Source organism: Mesoplodon bidens, assembly GCF_964165515.1.
Source record: "Mesoplodon bidens genome assembly, chromosome: 1".
Lineage (NCBI taxonomy): Eukaryota > Metazoa > Chordata > Mammalia > Artiodactyla > Ziphiidae > Mesoplodon > Mesoplodon bidens.
Genome location: NC_138176.1, coordinates 28,259,331 through 28,280,404, shown reverse-complemented (window position 1 = coordinate 28,280,404; position 21,074 = coordinate 28,259,331). Strand labels below are relative to the sequence as shown.

General features: G+C 41.0%; 1 protein-coding gene across 11 annotated transcripts in view; it reads left to right on the top strand.

Annotated features, from left to right (window-relative positions):
* The window catches only part of BTRC (beta-transducin repeat containing E3 ubiquitin protein ligase), a 191,760-nt gene extending 172,173 nt beyond the window's left edge, over nucleotides 1–19,587 (top strand). For all 11 annotated transcript variants that reach the window (XM_081222494.1, XM_081222503.1, XM_081222502.1 and 8 more), the window contains 8 exons: nucleotides 412–530; nucleotides 2,345–2,594; nucleotides 3,091–3,209; nucleotides 4,419–4,529; nucleotides 6,177–6,255; nucleotides 12,475–12,667; nucleotides 14,627–16,411; nucleotides 16,643–19,587. In XM_081222494.1, the coding sequence (XP_081078620.1) occupies nucleotides 412–530; nucleotides 2,345–2,594; nucleotides 3,091–3,209; nucleotides 4,419–4,529; nucleotides 6,177–6,255; nucleotides 12,475–12,636 (840 nt within the window). In that variant the 3' untranslated portion in view covers nucleotides 12,637–12,667; nucleotides 14,627–16,411; nucleotides 16,643–19,587. The remainder of the gene's footprint in view (nucleotides 1–411; nucleotides 531–2,344; nucleotides 2,595–3,090; nucleotides 3,210–4,418; nucleotides 4,530–6,176; nucleotides 6,256–12,474; nucleotides 12,668–14,626; nucleotides 16,412–16,642) is intronic.
* Nucleotides 19,588–21,074: the final 1,487 nt, after the last annotated feature.

Sequence of the window (21,074 nt, the reverse complement as noted above, 5' to 3'; positions counted from 1 at the left end):
ATCTAAAGTATAAACTCTAAGCAGTATTTCCAGAAAGTAAGAGTTTTAGATTGTATCCAGTCCAAAAGCCAAAATTTCCTTAAAGGAAAAATGCCTGCTTCCCTCCAGAAACACATGCAAATGGATAGGGCTAGGGTTAAATTCTCTTCTTGAAGTGCACTGAATGGGCTATTACTCTTTTGGCCTTCACATAATTATAGGCTACCGCTGTTCCTTAATGAAAAGGATAAAGTCTGCATTAGTACTCAAGCCACATATATATAGGTGCTTAGCTATACCTATAGGAAAGAATGCATTCCACACTACTCCGGGCTTTGATTCTTTTGGGGAATCAAACACATAATAGAGCCAGCAAGTCTCTGCAGCACCCCATTATCACGATGATCAAAAGGATCTTGTTTGCCATCCTAGATCTGGGATAAAAGCACATTGGAATGCAAGCGAATTCTCACAGGCCACACAGGTTCTGTCCTGTGTCTCCAGTATGACGAGAGGGTGATCATAACTGGATCATCGGATTCCACAGTCAGGTAGAAAATTTCAAATGATCTTTTGAACTCTGAAATATCAGATTCATTCTGTTCTGTCTTAGATAGTAATTTTGTATGTATCTGCATGAACACAGTTATGAAACTTCATAACCAAAAAAGAATAAACCACCAGCTCTCGCCATCATTGTGTCAGTCTAAAGCTAGAAAACTTGATTTAGGAATGGTTATGGTAAGTTTACATTTTTGTACATTTAAGAAACTACAGGGACTTCCCTTGTGGTCCAGTGGTTAAGACTTCGCAGTGCCAATCCAGGTGGCCCCGGTTTGATCCCTGGTCAGGGAACTAGATCCCACTTGCCACAACTAAGACCCAGCGCAGCCTAAATAAATAAATAAATATTTAAAAATTAAAAAAAATTTTAATTACAAAAAAAAAGAAACTACATATTCTATTTTGATTTGGGGGAATCATCTATTATAGAAACTTGGTAAACCTTGCATTTCTTACAAAAGCCACCTCACAGGGGAATGACATGAATGGAATGAAGCCTTCCTTTCAAGTGGTTATAACTGTAGTACAGGCATGCATATCTCCTTTAAAATGTGTACAGGTGAGCAAAGCTCTCTCTTTGCCAACCCCTCCCCTGCTGTCCCTGCAGTTTTCAATTGCAAGCTTCACTCAGGGAGGGACCTTCAATTTCCAGAGGCGTTAGTGATTTCATGACACAGCCATTATGCTGCTGGAGTCCAGTGTAGCTTGAGTTCTGGGTACTAGCAGCACTACTAGAAACCTCTGTTAGGAATTTTGCCTTGAGCTAAAGGATTTAGCAAACATAATGCATCAAAAGTAACTTTAAAAAAATAGGAAAAAAAGCAGTTAACTGCATTGTTAGATTCTCTGAAGTTAAATGTTTACCATTCCAAGTTATCCTCTGTGAATAGAAAAGGCCATTCCTGTTTCTTGTCTTTTGACTTAAAGGCATAGCAAATTCTGTTCTTAGAGTTATCAACATTTAACATTTATTGGTGCTTGTGGAGTGCCTCAAGGAAGCTGAAAGATTGTAGAGGCTAACATTTATAGGACAAGGGAAAAAATGATTTTCTAAAAGAGGGTTAAACTGAAAAAAGAAATAAAATGTGTTGTAAAAAACAAAGTAAATATACAAAAATAGAGTGATCAAAGTAATATATACCTTCACAAAAAATTCTCAAGCTATCCAAGGGGCTCACACTCTGCTGTGAAGCCCATATTGATATTGGGATGGCTGTTCTTGATCCCTACACTCATTTAAAGCACAGAAATGGGGCCTTACATTTAGAGTCTAGATAATTTTAGGCCTTGATCTATGTGGTGAAAAGGTCCAGGGTCATCAAACTCACATCCATAGTACTAAGTCTGTTAGGGAAGCTTCTTCGCCTATGTCAGTCTAGGACCTGAGGGCTGTCTGTGGGACCACCAATGCTGTAGTTATTAATCAGATTCCCAGTTTAAAATGTATCAGATTGAATGTTAGAAGGCTTATGATAATCTTGAAGTCTGTGGCCAATTCTCTGGTGATGGTCGCTGCAACCTCATTCCAGCCCCCTGAAACTAGCCCAGATTTCACTGGGCAGCATCCCATCCCCTTCCTCTTCCTACTCTCCCAGTCCAGCCCTCTGTCTACCACTTCCCCATGGTCCATCAGTACACTTTAGCTCAGCTCAACTTCAGAGCTGCAGAAGCAAAGTAGGGTATAACACTAACTATGAGAATAGGGTGGGAAGGGTGGGGAGTGAGGTGGTCCAGTACTGGTAATAGATTGTAGCATGAGCTCCTCCTCAATCTCGGATAACCTTAATGTTGTTTGTTCCAGGGTGTGGGATGTAAATACAGGTGAAATGCTAAACACATTGATTCACCATTGTGAAGCAGTTCTGCACTTGCGTTTCAATAATGGCATGATGGTGACCTGTTCCAAAGACCGTTCCATTGCGGTGTGGGATATGGCCTCCCCAACTGACATCACCCTCAGGAGGGTGCTTGTTGGACACCGAGCTGCAGTCAATGTCGTAGACTTTGATGACAAGTACATCGTTTCTGCATCTGGGGATAGGACTATAAAGGTAATAAGGCATTTTTCAGTAAGTCCCCAAATTACAAAAGGGAAGTTCATGTGGAAATCTGCTCAAGGGCAGTTTCATACTTAACCCTCACTGTAGAATACTTAATATTTAAATCAAATACTAGTTTATGCGTAAAAAGGTAATGAGTGAGATAGGTTGTGTGACAATTTGAATTAAGTTTTTATTCCTATAAATAATGGTGAGTATGAAAAGGGCAGGGGTAAATTTAGGTTCAAGAAAATTTGTCTGCAAGACCAGACTAACCCCATAAGAGTACATCAATTTGAGGATTCTCATGTGATAGCAGCCAGCTACAAATTAGCTGCATATTACTATGAATTAAACTTGTCATTTTTTGGTTTGATTTGGATTGGTATGAAAAGTTGAATTCCCCCTGTTAGTTCAGTCCTATTTTCTGCCTCCCAAAAACTCCAGTTGCCATAGATTTTACTAGTAAAAGCACCAGATCAACTGCCAAATGCTATTTTTGTTTCAGGTATGGAACACAAGTACTTGTGAATTTGTAAGGACCTTAAATGGACACAAACGCGGAATTGCCTGTTTGCAGTACAGAGACAGGCTGGTCGTGAGTGGCTCATCTGACAACACTATCAGGTGAGCAGCAGGTGCCCTTGCCCAGAAGGGATCACTGTTATCCTGCCATTCATTGTTTGTGCACAGATCAAACAGATCTTCAACTGTGTTATGTTTATAATAAAACATTTTTCAGTTTCTGTAGCTTCTTACAGATCAAAAGTTTGCCCCAAGCAGAGAGGCAGCATAGCAAAGCCTTTTGTTGATGTGTTTCCTTCCTGTAATAGTTCTATCACCATATAGACCTATTTAAAAAGTACTGCTTGAAAGAGGAAGTGAGCAAGAGAGATAAAAATGGAGGCTGAAGGCCCTTCTCTTTAAATTTCTCCTGTCTGCAGTTGAAAAGTGCTAATAAATAGCTAAAGGCCTTTTCTCTTTGCCACTGTTCTAAAAAAAGAAAAGAGATTTGTTTCCCTGCTAGAAATTGTGCATTTTGTTTTCTTAGCATTACATAATTGGCCAGGGAGTTACCAGTCTTTGAAATTATGAAGAAATTATGAAGAATCCACAAATTGAAGTACTTTTTGGTATTTATCCTTCATGAAGATGAATGACACTCATATGAATAGAATTTGGAAGATTTATCAACCCTCTCCCCCTCCTTCAAAGAAGTACTAAGGAATGAAAAGGCCATTGAAAAAATAACAGATAGAGATATTGTTATATCTAAGGAAATTATCATTCCTAGAAATCCTTTGGATTGGTCAGAAAGCATACATAATTTAAATTAGTATATAAAAGTTTTTGAGAACTTACTTTGCATTTCCATTATATGAGAAAAACTGTCCTGGACAATGAGGTGAAAGCAGAGAGTGCCCTCGGTGACAAAGGTGGACATACTTTGTGAGGGCAGGACGTCACTGATACTGCGTCTCATTCTTATTAATTGTGATTTTAGGAAACATTATTTTTCTTGGCTTGGTCATTTCCTTCATAGGCAACTGTGTACATTGAATTCATCTTTTATATTCCTTGGTGACCCTGATTACAGAATTATATGAAGGTTGGTGCTTTGAAAATATATACTGCGTATTTGAACTTAAATCGTACATTTTTCTGCTTATATGGCAGAAAAGAAATAAATTACACTGAAAGTAATACATTTGTGTATGAGTGTTGATTGATTTTATTTTTTGGATATTTTAAAAGATGAATGAAGTATGTCATTATAACATTCCAAGCTTAGAAAAGAATACCTGAAAACTCACTTGACTCAATTTTCTCTTTTAGATTATGGGACATAGAATGTGGTGCATGCTTACGAGTGTTAGAAGGCCATGAGGAATTGGTGCGCTGTATTCGATTCGATAACAAGAGGATAGTCAGTGGAGCCTATGATGGGTGAGTTTGCTAACAGCGTTTTTAAAAAATCCACCTGTTAATCCCTCCTGCCTTAGAATGTTAAATATAACCTTTCCTTGTCTCTAAAAGATTATAGATATCACAGAAAAAATCTGAACAATATTCTTGTGTCTAATCCATATATTCACCTCTCCTTTGTTTACTCTTTTCTAAAATATGCTTCCCAATCATTTAATTGTACTTGTTTGCTCATGAATTTCATTAATATTTTGGTTTTTTGGTTATATATTTTTCTGTTTTGCCGTATAAAGCAAAGAACTGGGTAAACCCACTATATCAGGATATGAATATAAAATAGTGACTTATTAGTAAAGCTGAAATGTTGGAGAACGATATCTTGGGTGGGGGTGGCGCTTAGTATGGTACAGTCTTGAATTTTTATCCCTTTGAGTGATTCCTAAAAGTACAGCCTTCTTGTCCTCACTTCTAGCATTTCAGTCACAATGAGTTAAGTAATCTTTACTTTCCTTCAGTCTGATTTCGAATGGTCATAGAGTCCATTCATGTTGTGGATAGATCCCATGTCCAGCAATGCTAATAAGCACATAGTAAATTCTTACAAAAGTGTATTCACTTATGAAGTGCTCTCTATCATTTCTCCTCATCAAGGTGCCTGATTTGGGGAAGTAGAAGGCCACAGTTCAAATATTGGCAGCTTTTTATTTTATTTTTATATTTATTTATTTAGCTCCACCAGGTCTTAGTTGCAGCACGTGGGATGTTTTTAGTTGTGGCATATGGGATCTAGTTCCCTGACCAGGGATCGAACCCAGGCCCCCTGCCTTGGGAGTACAGAGTCTTAACCACTGGACCACCAGGGAGGTCCCTGGCACCTTTTTTTAAATATCAGAAACTAACTTACAACATTTTCTTAGTTTATGAGCTGGCTATACTGATATATTAAGACAACTCAAGCAGCAGCAGTAAGTGTTAACAGACCCACTTCCTCTGCTTTGAGTCAGCCATCACTGTTCTACCCTTGGGAAATTGTTCAGGGTATGATGACATGTTCCAGATAAGTCCAAGGTTGTATTTTCTCATTGCCCTGGTTTTGATCTAAACCCACTTCTCTTGGGTTTTGTCTGTTACTCATACTTACCTTGAGGAGACATGACCTATACTTGATTTATAGAAGGGCTATACTTTTCTTATTTAAATCAAAATATAAGGATTTACTTATATCAACTCCAGAGCTCTTAAATGGACCCCAGTCCTCTGACATGTGTGACATGAGCCATTCTTAGAATTGACCAGAAAGAAGATGCCTCAGAGTTATAGGTTTCTAGGTCTAAGTGATCTCTTCTATGATTAAGAGTTCAAATGTATCGATATAAGAACTCCTTTTGGCCCAAAGTATGGTGTAACTTTACCATTCACTCTCTTCAGTTTGGTTAAAGCTAACCTGTTTCTCGTTTTTAGGTTAATCACGTACATTTTCCACTTTTAAGAATGAATGCAAGGACTGAGTCTCCAAAACAAAAAAGTTTTTGTATATTCCTGTGAGCTGCACTTATAATATAAACTATCTTCGCTGTACATATTTATTGCCATGACTTTTTACTGTTCTTCCTGTGTTCCCTTAATTTTGCTTTTAACTAAGATTTTTGTCCCCTTTTTGATCTTTAGAAAAATTAAGGTGTGGGATCTTGTAGCTGCTTTGGACCCCCGTGCTCCTGCAGGAACTCTCTGTCTACGGACCCTTGTGGTAAGAGCCTTATTGTTTGGAGGGGTTTGGGGAGCAGGAAGGGAAAGAAATTAACATTGATGTACTGTGGAATACAGAGCTGGATTTGATAGTTAGAACTTCACAAAGCCTACTACTATGTGGAAAGGCAACCAATACATGACAATAAAATATGTTTATATAGCTGCCTTTCATCCAAAAGTGCTTTAGAGACTGTATATGGAGAAGAATGTGGCAGCTGTTCAACAGCTGCACAGCAACGCTACACAACAGTTTAGTACAGGAAGTGAATAAGAATTCTGTATCGGCCAGAAACAGTAGGGGGTACTTAGGGAGAGACAACATAATTACTCAAATTGGAACCTGTCCAGAATCTGAGGACCTGCACACCTGTGCCTGCAAAAAGTGCCAGGGGAGTCTATGTGAACCCCCTGGTCAGCCCCTGAGTTACGCTTCCTATTTAAGGCATGCTGCCTCCAGCAATTTAAATCTCGTCTCTTTTATACTAATATACCCCCTTGCCCAAACATCTTGATATTTGGGCAAAGAAGTGACATAGAAGGAAGAATGTCACCTCAGAAGCACCAAGTTCTTTATCGTGGTGTTAGCCAAAGGCCCAGATCAGAAAATGGCTTAAGGTTTGAAAGCTGCTTCCATTAGAAAAAGATTAGGTGGGGCACCAGGGAGGACAAATCTTTTGCACAGTTCAGGGAAAAGATGAGAGGAAGCATTTGAAGCCCAGTGTTCTGAATCCTGACTCTCAACATTTAGGCAGCCTCTGCTTTGGAGAAGAGAGAGATGCATTTCTTTGTCTTCCTTGTTGGATTTAAAGCTCATTCTTATAGCACCAGACCTGCTTTACCTGCATGTTTCACACATGGTTTTTTAAAGTGTGTACTTTAATTCATTAGATTTTTGAAGTATAATTTACATACAGCAAAATTTGTGCCTTTTTTAGTGTACTTCTATGAATTTTACAATTGTGTAAATACCACAGTCAAGATATAGAGCATTTCCATCACCCCAAAAATGATACCCCTTCATATTAATCCCCTCTCCTCAACCCCTAGCAACTGTCCCTATAGTTTTGCTATGAGTGTCATATAAATTAAATCATATTTAGGTAGCTTTTTGCATTTGGCTTTTTTCACTTCTTTTGAGATTCATCCACATTGTTGCATGTCCCTTTTTATTGCTGAGTGGTATTCCATTGTATGGATGAACTAATTTCTTTATTCATTTACCAGTTTAAGGACATTTGGAATGTTTTCAGTCTTTGGTGATACTGAAAACATTCCCATACAGGCTTTTGTATGTACATTTTTTTCTTTCATTTCTCTTGGGTAAAAAATACCTAGGCGTATGATTTCTGAATATATATTTAAATTTAAAAGAAACTACCAAGCTATTTCCCAAAGTAGCATTTTGGGAGTTTGCAAATGCAAACCATTTTACGTTTCCACTAAACAATATGTGAATGTCCAATTTTTCCACATCCTTGACAGGACTTGGTGTTGTCAGTTTTTAAAAACATTACAGCCATTTGAGTGGGTGTGTAGTGGTTGTAGTTGTAATTTGCATTTCTGTGATAGCTAATGGTATAGAACATCTTTTCGTGTGCTTATCTTCTTTTGAAGTGTCCTCACATCTCATCCTCATTTATTTATTGAGTTGTCTTACTAAGTTTTTAAAAACAGACTTATTGTGATATAATAGACATACAATAACGTGAGCATATTTAAGTATACAACTTGATAACTTTTGACGTATGTACAAAACAGTGAAAACATCACTTCAGCCAAATAACGAACATATCCTCATGCCCCCATTACATAGTAATCCCTCCTTCCCATCCCACCCCACTTTTCCTTGCTCCTATCCCCAGGCAGCCACTGATCTGCTTTCTGTCAGTATTGATTACTTTACATTTTCTAGTGTTTTATAAATGTAATCATAACAGTATGTACTTTTTTTTGCCTGTTTCTTTTCACAAAGCATAATTATTTTGAGATTCACCCATGTTGTTCATGTAGAGCAATTTTCCTCTTTGAAAATTGCTGAGGAGTATCCCATTGTATGGTTATACCAAAATTTATTTATCCATTTGCCAATTGATGAAAATTTAGGTTATTTCCAGTTTGGGCCTATTACAAATAAAGTTTCTATAAACATTTATGCACAAGTCTTTGTATGAACATATATTTTCATTTCTCTGGGATAAATCCTAGAAACAGAATGGCTAGGTCACATGGTAAGTATATTATTAATATTTTTAGAAACTGCCAAACTGTTTTCCAAAGCAGTTGTACAGTTTAACATGGTAGTACAACTGTGCATGAGAGTTCCATTTACTCCATATCCTCACCAATACTTAGTACAGTCTTTTTTGAATCCTTCTAATAAGTGTGTCATTGTACTGCATTGTGATCTTAATTTTATATCCCTAATGTTAATAATGTTGAGCATCTATTTTTTTTTTTAAAGGGGGACTTTTAAAAAAAATTTATTTATGGGCTTCCCTGTTGGCACAGTGGTTGAGAGTTCGCCTGCCGATGCAGGGGACACGGGTTCGTGCCCCGGTCCGGGAAGATCCCACATGCCACGCAGCAGCTGGGCCCATGAGCCATGGCCGCTGAGCCTGCGCGTCTGGAGCCTGTGCTCCGCAACGGGAGAGGCCACGACAATGAGAGGCCCGCGTACCGCAAAAAAAAAAAAAAAAAAAAATTATTTATGTTTGGCTGCATTGGGTTTTCATTGCTGTGCTCAGGCTTTCTCTGGTTGCAGCAAGTGGGGGCTATTCTTCGTTGCCATGTGCAGACTTCTCATTGAGGAGGCTTCTCTTGTTGGAGGGCACAGGCTCTAGGCCCACGGGCTTCAGTAGTTGTGGCACGCAGGCTCAGTAGTTGTGGCTCGTGGGCTCTAGAGCACAGGCTCAGTAGTTGCGGTACACAGGCTTAGTTGGTACACGGGCTTAGTTGCTCCACACCATGTGGGATCTTTCCGGACCAGGGATTGAACCTGTGTCCCCTGCATTGGCAGGCAGATTCTTAACAACTGTGCCACCAGGGAAGCCCCAGTGTTGGGCATCTTTTCATATGTTTATATGCCGTCCATATATCTACTCTGTTGAAGTGTTTGAATGTTTTGCCCATTTTTAAAATTGAGTGGCTTTCTGATTATTGAGTTTTAAGATTCTTTTGCATATTCAGGATACAAGTCCTTTATTAGGTATGTGATTTGCAAATATTTTTTTTCCAGTCCATGGTTTGTTTTTTTATTCCCTTTAAAGTATCTTTTGAAAAGCAGAAATTAATTTTGATTAAGTCCAGTGTGTCAATCTTTCTGTTAGGGATTATGTTATTAGCTATTATATCTTTAAAAAAATTTTATTTGCCTAATCCGAAGTCACAAAGATTTTCCCCTCTATTTTCTTCAAGAAGTTTTATACTTTCAGGTTTTACGTTTTAGTCAGTGATTCATTTTGAGTTAGTTTTTGCGGATGGTACAAGGTATGGATCAAAGTTCATATGGATATCTGATTGTTCCAGCTCCATTTATTCAGAAGACTATCCTTTTTCGTCTTCGTCTTCTTTTTTTTTTTTTTTTTTTAAGATTTTTATGTTTTATTTATTGCTGTAGAACAACTGCCTGACATAGAGAAGATACCATTAATGGCTTTGGAGATTTGTTTCCCCTTTTTCTTCTTCTTTTTTTTTTTTTTTTTTTTTTTGCGGTACGCGGGCCTCTCACTGTTGTGGCCTCTCCCGTTATGGAGTACAGGCTCTGGACGTGCAGGCCCAGCAGCCATGGCTCACAGGCCCAGCCACTCTGCAGCATGTGGGATCCTCCCGGACCAGGGCACAAACCCATATCCCCTGCATCGGCAGGCAGGCTCTCAACCACTGCACCACCAGGGAAGCCCCCCCTTTTTCTTCTTAATAGCAGCTTTGTCAAAAACAAATTGACCATATATGTGTGGGTCTACTTACGGACCTACTCAGTTCCATTGCTCTTTTTGTCTATCTTGATGCCAATATTATACTATCTTGGTTACTGCAGCTTTTTAATAACCCTTGAAGTCAAGTAGCGTTAGTTAAGTCGTTCAACTGTGTTCTTTTTCAAAGTATTTTGGATTCTTTGAATTTTCATGTGAATTTTAGAATCTCTTTGCCAGTTTCAACAACAAAAAGTCTGCTGAGATTTTCATTGGGATCATGTTGAATCTAGATCAATTTGGCAAGAATTGACTTCTTAACAATATTGAATTTTCTTCTAAATAAAGACCGTTTATTTAGGTCTTTTAAAATTTCTGAGCAATGTTTTATAGCTTTCAATGTAAAGGTCTTACATATCTTTTGTCATATTTATCCTTAAGTATTTGTTATTTTTAATGCTATTATAAACAGTATTTAAAATTTTCGATTTCTGGATTGTTCACTGCAAGTATGTACAAATATACTTCTTTTCCAATCTGTGTACCTTCCATTTTTCTTTTTTGTTTTATTGTACTGACCATCACTACAGTGCTCAAAAGAATTGGTAAGAGTGGATGTCCTTATCTTTGGGAAAAGGCATTTGGTCTTTTACCATTTTATATATATTTTTATATAGATATATGTTAGCTATAGGTTTTTCATAGATACCAGGGGATTAGGAGGTTCCTTTCAGTTCCCAGATTGCTGAGAGCTTTTATTAGGAATGGATGTTGGTTTTTGTTAAATGCTTTTATCTGCATCCATTGAGGTGACCATACGGTTTTCACCTTTATTCTGTTAATTGCTGTATTACATTGATTTTTGATATTAAACTTTGCATCACTACAGATCCCGTGGACATTAAAAGGATTCTAATAAAGGAATACTGTGAACAACTCTATGCCCCAGAATTGATAACCCAGATGAAATGGACCAATCCCTTGAAAGATACAATCTTCTACAACTTAGGAAGAAATAGACATACTGAACAGACCTATACCTATTAAAGAAATTTAATAAATAATTAATAACCTTCCAAAACAGAAAGCACCAAGCCCAGATGGTTTCACTGGTGAATTCTATTAAATGTTTAAGGAAGAAAATTATACTAATTCTCTATAATTTCCTCCAGAAGATAGAAACAGAGTGAATACTTGCTACCTAATTCTGTGAGGCCAGCATTACCCTAATACTGAAACCAAAGATATAACAAGAAAAGAAAACTACACACCAGTATGTCTTATGAACACAGATGCTCATCTATCTAATGAGCTCATTTATATCTTGTAAAGAATATAAAATAGTGCAGCCTCTATAGAAAACAGTATGGTGGCTCCTCAGAATATTAATGATAGAATTACTGTGTGATCCAGCACTCCCACTTCTGGGTATATATACAAAAAAATTAAAAGCAGGATCTCAAAGAGATCTTTGCATACTCATGTTCATAGCAGTATTATTCATAAAAGCCAAGAGGTTGAAGCAACCCAAGTATCCATTGATAGATGAATGTATACACAAAATGTGGTGTGTTTGTGTGTGTGTGTGAATATATATATATATATATATATATATATATATATATACACACACACACAGAGAGAGAGAGAGAGAGAGAATGGAATAGAATAGAATATTATTCAGCCTTAGAAAGGAAATACTGTCACATGCTACAACATGGATGAAACTTGAGGACATTATTCTAAGTGAAACAGGCTTATACCTGCTTATGGGAGCCAATTGTTAGACGTTCATGAATTTTGCAAGCTGGTTGAACTCGGGTAGCTTGAAATTGGCCAGGATAGAAATTTTTAGACCATAAAATGTGCAAATGCTTTTACAAATTGGGGAGAGTTAATTGATAACTATATACCAGCACACTAGTTATTATTGCTCATCGGTCCTTGGCCTCTGATTGTAAAAGAATCCTAGAAATACAGAGAAGAGGATAAACCCAGGGAGGTACTGAGGAATGTTCTCATTCAGCCTAAGTCTAGGAGAGTTAGTAATGAGAAACTAGTGTACTATTTGACATGTATCAGCTCTAGTAAATATTACTTTGATTGTATACAAAATCAACTACCCAATATTTGACTTTTCCATCCTGCCTTTAATCCAAGTTAAGGTTTTTCTCTGTATTCTTGAAACAGCTAAATGGTAGAGAAAACTATCAGCATAGCCTTTCCATAGACTCCTTTTGACAAGTTGCTGAATTTGTGTCCTTTTGATTTTGAGTAGTTCATAAGTTTTGTTTCTGCTTCTTTAGGAGCATTCTGGAAGAGTTTTCCGACTCCAGTTTGATGAATTCCAGATTGTCAGTAGTTCACATGATGACACAATCCTCATCTGGGACTTCCTAAATGATCCAGCTGCCCAAGCTGAACCCCCCCGCTCCCCTTCTCGAACATACACCTATATCTCCAGATAAATAATCAAACACTGACCTCAGACTTGCACAGGTATGAAAAAGAATTGTGTACATAGCACTGTGGGTAGGAAATGGAACATTGGCTGTAAGGTATTGTGAGTTCATGGAGCCTTCTCATGCCCTTTATATCTCCAAGTCCTGTAAAGCAGAAGCTGACACCATGAGACAGGGCTGGGGCTGCACATTGGACACTGCCTTTGGTTGAGGTAGCCAGCCTCAGTTCTTACATGATTCTTGAACTAGATCTAGATGATCCTTGTGTAGTAGAACTAATATTCCTGCCTCAGTAATCTAGTAGGATTTTTAAGAAAATAAAATGAGATTTGAATCAGTTTCATAACTAAGAGTATTGACCCCAAAGCCTATGGCTTTGTAATTCCCAGATTAAACTAGCACCTATAATGGAGACCCTTTAACCCAAGTAGATAATCTAATGTGTGAAAGGAAAAATCTCTTGGTGAAATATCGGGCTGCCTTCTCACAGCTCTGCCTTATCAGTATCATTTGATTGTAAAAGGTAGCTTTTCTTTTATCCTTATCCGCATTCCCTACTGCCTCCAAAAAGAAAATAACTATTGTTTGACCTTGGAAGTAGCTCTGGAGTTGGTGACAACTCCATATAATCTCCCACTCAAGTCTCCATCCTGTCTCTGGGGCAGGAAAAGATCCTAACATTCATCTTAATCTATAGCCATGGTATATTTAGGTCATACTTGGTGCCCTAACCAGTTCAAATATAGGTAATCACTGGTTTGGGAAAACTGTACTAGCTACTGGGGAGGATTGCCATTATTGTGATTTCTTGTTTCCCATACCTGCCTCCGTTCTTGTGCCAGAAGTACACATTTAGTACACTTTTCTGCACATCTTTCTATAGTGGTTCTTCTGACCAGGGTGTTCCATGCCCTGCTGGGCTGGCTTCAGTGCTCACTTCTCTCACAGAGGATGCACTGCTTCCTCAACCAAGGCACACAGACAGGCCTAGGTGAGAATCCTAGCTGCATGCCCTTGGGCAAATAACTTCCCAGAGCCTTAGTTTCCTTATTAGTAAAATGAGGGTTGCAATACCTACCACGCAGAGCTGTTGTGAGGATCCCCTTGAAATGTTATATGTAAAATTCTTAGTGCTTAGCACAGTGTCTAGCACATAACAGGCCCTCACTAAAAAGTAGCCATTAATTAGTATTAATATTGTAGTCATCATGTACCTATCCCCTCCTTTTGCCAAAATTTTCTCCTCCTTAGATTTTGATGGCATTTTGTCATTTTTAATATTCTTCCTGGCTCTCTGATTGTTTGTGTCTCCTTCTTTCTCTCACCCCTAAAACGTAGACATCCACTAAGAGTCTGTCTCGGGCTTTTCTTCCTTATCTGAGTTCCCTGCTTTGGCTGCCTTATCTCTTCCCGAGGCTTCAGCTCTCATCTCTAATTTGTATCTGTAGTCCCAACTTCTGCCTAATCTCCAGGCCACATTTCCAGACGCCACCTACACACCTGTCCTTGAAGGTACCAGGAGCACTTCTAGAGCACACATCTAACAATCAGGCTCTCCCCTCATCTACACTGCCAGTCCCCTCCAGCCAAGCAACCAGATAGCCTCACCTCACTCCCCCACTTTTGTTAGTGGCACATTGCGTTCATGGCCACTAAGAGCTGGAGCCTCAGAGCTGTCCTTGCCTGCTCTACCATTATAGGGAGCAGCTGAGAGCTTGATGCTACACCCACCATAGTCATTCTTAATCTCTAGATATCAGAGCCACTCTGCATGAGCACTACAGCCCTGACCATGTCAGTGAGCCCTGCCAAGTCCCCAAACAGGCCATGTAGCCTTTGACAGAAGCTCCTGCATAGCATGGACAGAAAGCGGGCATTAGGAAGGACCTCTGAGTCTTTCCCCCAATTGACAGCTAGTTTAATATTCTTTTCCTCTTAGAGAAAGTGAGAAATATAGGAAAAGGGACTAATGACTGTGTGCTCTGTTTTCGCACAGGACTCATTAAAGTTGCGGTATTTAACGTATCTGCCAGTACCACGATGAGCAACAACAGTAACAATCAAACTACCACCCACTTTCCCTGGACTAGCTGAGGAGCAGGGCTTTAAGACTCCTGTTGGGACACAGCTGGTCTGCAGTCGACCCAGGATGGTTTACTCAGCACAGCTGACTGCTTCCGTGCTGCTATCAGAAGATGTCTTCTATCTTTTGTGAATGATTGGAACTTTTAAACCCCACCTCCCCTCCTTCTTTCCTCCTGCACCTGTTTTTTCCTCATTTGGTTCCAGACAGAGATGACATAAATATATTTAGTGTTTTGCCAGAATCTCTCTTGCTTTGCCGTTAAGCAGAAGAACTAGTTTTCTATGGAGCCTACTGGGAGAGAGCCGCTTCTAGGGGACGGGGGATACAACTTCAAGCCAGACAGCACCCAGTGTCTCCCTGTAAACTGCAAGAATACCCAGCACCTGGCAAGATCTGCCCAGCCCCACTGTGCTTAGGAGGAAATAGCTGTCTGTGTAGCCTCTGGGGCAAGAAAGAAAGAAAACAAGAATGTACACCCTGGAAGATCTGGGCCTCTTTCCTTCCATCTCTTTCCCTGTTTCTGTCCCTCTTGCCCCTTCTCCCCCTCCCCTTCAACATGTTTATCTGCTCCACCTGAGAAGAAAGAGTATGAAGAAAGTATCCTCAGTTATCATGAGGCAAATTAGAAAATGCAATACTTAGAAGAGTTAAGTACTCTTCAGTCAAAATTTCAAACCCAGGCTTTTGCTGCAAGTGACCCTATGTGGCGACGATGGATTCTCAGGCATGGTACTCTCGTCGTATTTGCACCTCTTCTCTCTTCTCCTTGTAACACCCACCCACACCCCCAAAACAAAAGGCGGGGAGGGGCAGAAATTTCCTGGGCTCCTTCAATGACCACATCTTTTCTGGACTCAGCAGTCTCCTTGATTCCATGTAGAGTGTGGAAAGGAGTTGCTGATTGCATTTCCTCATTAACAATTAGATGTGTAATAAAAAGCGTTGTACTTCATCTTAAATCACTGCTAAGGCTCAGCCTACAGAAGAGGTTGAAATGGCCAGAGCCAGTCGCTCATTGCATTCTGCATAATGGTTCGCATCTCTGATTTCCTCATCAGGGCCTGCAAGTACCCAGGCGTGCCTGTATCTTTGCCAAGACCATGATCAGACTAGCTTACCGGGTGGTCAAGACTAAAAGGTGATGTCTTTTTCATTTAAGCCAGTAAATATTGTCTCTCAGAAATCAAGCTAATCATCTCAACCTTGCTCTGCAGAACCAACCTTCTGCTTTTCCAAACCTGGTATTTATAAAAGGCAAAACTGCCAGAGAGAGAATCAGGGTGAAGTTTGGCACACAGGGTTTATTAATGGCACAGAAACTGCCTTCTCTTTCCTTTTCTTCCTTCTCTTGGCCTTATTTTACTCTCCACTCTCCCCAATAAAATTCCTCTGGCAGTTGCTGAGCAACATAAATAAATGGACTAAAGCAAGGGCCAAGGCTTACTGGCCACTTCAAAAAGCAGCTATAGGGGCTTCAGGTGCAGGGCACATGTGCCCCCCAACCTGGGGGCACAGGGAGTACTATCAGTATGTGCCTGGCTTGTTTCCCTGGGCAGGAATGGGCCTTCACCAGCCATATTGTATGGCACAGACACACCCATCAATGGGCACAGGGCAGTCTCCAAGTCTTCCCTTGGAAGCTGAGCAGACAGGCCCATTGTTTCCGTTATATCAAAGCAGTTGAGTAAAAGAAAGGCCCCTTTTTTTTTTTTTTTTTTTTTTTTTTTTGCTGTACGTGGGCCTCTCACTGCTGTGGCCTCTCCCGTTGCGGAGCACAGGCTCCGGACACACAGGCTCCGCGGCCATGGCTCGCGGGCCCAGCCGCTCCGCGGCATGTGGGATCTTCCGGGATAGGGGCACGAACCCATGTCCCCTGCATCGGCAGGCGGACTCTCAACCACTGCGCCACCAGGGAAGCCCAGAAAGGCCCCTTTTAACCAGCTGCTGTAAAAACTTCAGAATGGGATCCTGTTGCAGGTGACCTCAAAGCCAGGCCACCTTTAGTTGGGTGGGGGTGGTCATCCTCACTCTTCCCTCTGCTTTGCCAGAAGGAATCCTCTTCCCAAAATATGCCCAGACTGAATGTTTTTACGTACTGAGAGGCAGATTGTGCATATGCATTTTCCCTTTCCTGCTTTATGAGTGGTTTTAAACTTTTAGTTCCAGGTTATAGCCAAAAAACATTTCCCAGTGAAATGATTGTCATTGCTTGGGAAATTCTGGGTTGGCCGAAAAGTTCGTTCGGATTTTTCCACACATCTTACAGAAAAACCCAAAGGAACTTTTTGGCCAACCCAGTATTTTCTGAATATAATTTCCTTACCAAATACCCACATGCTAGATGTATGTCTTCTGTTTAGCCACTATCAGGGTTCCTTGTCTATTGTCTTGACTTCGTGTGTGTGTGTGTGTGTGTGTGTGTGTGTGTGTGTGTTGACTATTAATGGCTTTTTGATTGGTTAAGGATTTTGCTATAGATGAGGCAGAGGGCCATCCCAGATCAGGCATTAAAGAGGCATGGATTTTGAGCTATTTCAAAATATTGTCCAATAGACATAACTTTACCAGTTCTTCTCTTATATGCTGCTATTCAGAAGTGGAACCATGGAATATTCATTGGTCCCCAGGGTTTTGCTCTCTCATCTAGGTTCAGTTGAAGGTATGTTGACAGGAGCTTGTCCAGTACATCATAAATGAGATCAAGGGTGAACCCTGCAGTCTGGAGCCATTAGCTCTATGGAGGATATTCTCCAGGTTGTCCTCTGCTGCTCACGGAAATGGGAATGAAGTTAAGTGGTCTGAAAAACTTGTCGGTCACATTTCTCAGCTCCTGGGGGTCATCTACCAGTTCATTGTAGAAGAAATAATCAGGTAAGTAGAAGTTCGTTTCCAGAGAAAGTAAACGCCACTTACCATCTCCGCATGATTTCAGTGGGAATCGATTATCACTAATCCCCAACTGGGCTAGAATAAATATAAAGTTTGACCTTTTTAAAAAAACAAGAGAAATGAAGTCTCAACACCTCCAAAGGAATGGTAGAAAAGGAGCTGAAGGTGTTTCTGGGCTCTGAAGTGAAATGTCCCCATTGTAGATTAGTCTCTTCTCACTAAAATTCCAATTTAGGCCTGAAAGAAACATCTCATAAAGATGGGAGGAATCCTGTTCAAAGGCAGGCAAGGAGCATGTGCATGCCCCTGCACCTGGTTACTCTGTGGGCACTTGTGAGCTCTCTGTTCACACTGGGGCTCCTTGGACAAAACCAGCATGCCTTGCTACATATGTGTGTATTTCCACTGCTGAGAACATCCTTTTACTTTCTTATGTGCAGTTTGAAAATGGACATGAATTGTGAGTGGGAGGCCTTTTACACTTGTCCCTTGGCAAAATTCTTTCCGATGACTCTTCACCAGAAACTTCAGAGACAGGGACTCTCTGGAATTCTGTTGACAAGTAATAAAGTCTGGCCCTCATAGCTTGTTTCTGGGAAAGACCCTGGAATCCCTAAATCATTCTGTTTTCTGCTTGAGTAAGAAAAATCCTTTTTGTTTTTCTTTTGTAAAATCAAAAGCTGAAGAGAAGAAAATATGCACTCTTCTCCTTTGCCGTCTCCTGGTACCCATTGGTCTGAATAGCTGTGGTTGGTCTGTTCCTTACTTAGCACTTGGTTGTACGTGGAAACACGGTGGGGGGTGGAGTGGCGGGGGGAATATTGGAATAATTAGGGCAACATTTCCTTCCCCAGAATTAGACAACTTGGTATTGTTGACCTTCTTGGCATCTTAGATGGTAATACCTTCCTGCCTAGAACAGCGCAGGCCAGGGAGGCCAGGCTGCAAGCTTGATTCTGGAGGAATCCGAAGTACATCCAGGTGTCAAAAGGGATGCTTCGATGCCTACCACCTGTTTGATGATCAGGTTTGCAATATGACTTTAATCCATATTTCTGATCTCCATTTCTCTGAGTTCAACAGACTTCCCCAAGCTGGAGAACAGAAAAAGGTGCCCTTGCTTCTTTTTGCCTTCCTCTCTTCCCTCCTAGAGTAACCCTCACTTCTACCAAGTGTACCTGAACCTGCAGGCTGAGTTTATCTCCCCAGGCCTCATCCACATAGCTGATCGCTGGCAGACCACAGCCCCTTACATTTTTCACAGTCTCAACATAATCAGTGTTGAAAAGACAGCCGTCTCTTAGTAGATTAAAGCTGAGTTTCTCTTCTTGTTACTTTACCTGTAGTTCATTTGTGACTTCAGAATCCTTGGAACTGAGGAGAGAAACCAAAAAAGCGTGATTATGGCTGCTGATTTCAGGTGGAACTTAATGCATTGATATCCAGAAACCTCTTCTGTTGGAAATTGAGTACCTATGACCTAAAATTTCCTGGAGGCAGATGACATCTGCCAACATCTCTCCAGCCCACCCAATTGGTTCCTGGGTGGCTGTGTGGGTGTTTAAGGGTCAGTGCAGTAAACAGCATTATAAAGCTTCACCTCCCCTCTATCCCTGTCTCTTCTTGGACACTGATGGAAAAGACCAACAAGAAGGGTTAGATCTCTGGGTACCAAGGACACTAACACTTTCCCAAATCAAGCCCAACGCAGACTGTTCTGACGGATGTTCACTGGACTCCAGCTATGGGGCAGGCCTGGCAACAAGTGTGAGCCTCCCTGAGAGCTTTCGGTTGGCTCAGCCTTTATTCTCTAGACTCTTCAGTACTGACTGCTTTGACTTTTGTGATTATGTTATGGTGATGTATAGTCAATGTACCAGTATGTTCACAACCTAGGATCATGGTAATACAGTGTGTTTTGTTTTGTTTTTAACTGTTCAGAAAAAAAATAACTTAAATTACAAATATAAGATTAAAGTGAATGTCCTGGGTGTCTTATCTCTTTACACCAACATGAAGAGGACAATGACTTTTTCCATATAGAAACTGAGGGAGTAAACAGAGACCTTTTTAAGATAATCTGACATGAGAAAACAATATTGAGAGAAGACAGGGCCAAATGGGTATGAATAAGTATGGGAAGGGAACCCAGGCATACAGTTAGTGTTCCATGTTGAATTAAATTGAAGCCAAAGTGAGGTCTAACTTGGAAACTGGTCACTATAGCCTTGGCCTACCAACCTGAGCTCAGAACTTAAGTTTTCCTCTGCCACCTCATTAGGTGAAAAGGCTTGGGTTTCCCCGGCATCCCAGTTGATCAGTTTCGAGATGGGAGAGCTCACATTTGGGAGTAATTTCAAGAGAGATTCCAACAAGCTATAAAAATGAAGGGAGCATTGACTGGGGAAACCCACCCTCCTTCCCTTCTTAAATCAAACCTAGGGAAGTGAGTACCAGGTTGCAGCCAGACCATTCCCTCCTCTCCTCCCTCTTCCCCTCTAGTGCCACAAGCAGTAACCTCAGCAAAAGTAACTCATCCTTGTTCTACATCTATGGGCTTTTAGTAGTGGTGGTCTTCCCTGCCTGACTAGGCCCTCTGGCTCTTTCAGCCTTGTTGTGCCTGTTGTACCTGGATTGACAACTGCAGTCATGAGACTATTAGATGACAGGGCCCCAGTGCAGAAGTATCCCTGCTAGAACAGGAGGCATGTCAGAGCATCAGGTGCACCTGACATTGTGCAAACGAGGAACCTGAGGAACAAGAAAAAGGGCTCCCCACACTGCCCGAGACCACACTGGAGTCTCCTCCCTAAGAGCTAAGGAGAGGAAAGGGGAGAAGTCAGTGGACACTCCTGGGGCCACTGGCATCTACTCAGTTGTCACTTGTAGGCTGGACTCCTGAGCCCAAAATTGAGCAGAGGCTGGGCCTGGGAGGGTGATGGGTCTCACCTTGAAACCCAGTGTCAGATCGCTCCCCCCCTAGGAAGACTGGGGTCTAGGGCACACCCTTGGAAGACTCAGCCCTGAAATCAGTTTCCTAAAGCAAGGCTGGGCCTGGAATCCCTCTCCCCTTGAAACCTAAAGCTGTACCACCATCAGCAATGACTGAGGGGAGGAGACCTCTCTTCATCCTGATTGGCTCTTGCCAATTAAGAGCATTTTATTAGGCTGCTAATTAAAGGCACTTTGTTAGCAGCAGGAGAGGCCTGGTGTGTGCCCGGTGAGATGGAGCCGAAGCCAGGAGAAATCATTTTCCTCCCCCCCGCATGGAAGCTGAGCCTCTCAGGGAACCCTCTCAGTCCCCCAACCTCTCCCGCTGCACCTACCACACCCCTTGCTTTCAATTATTGGCTCTGAGGGGATTGAGGTCATTACCAAGTCCGGGTGGAGAACCATCCCCTGCCTCAGACCAAATGAGGCCTTCGGGGGGCTGTCCTTTTCCCAGTCTCAGTGCACTCGTGTACCTCCT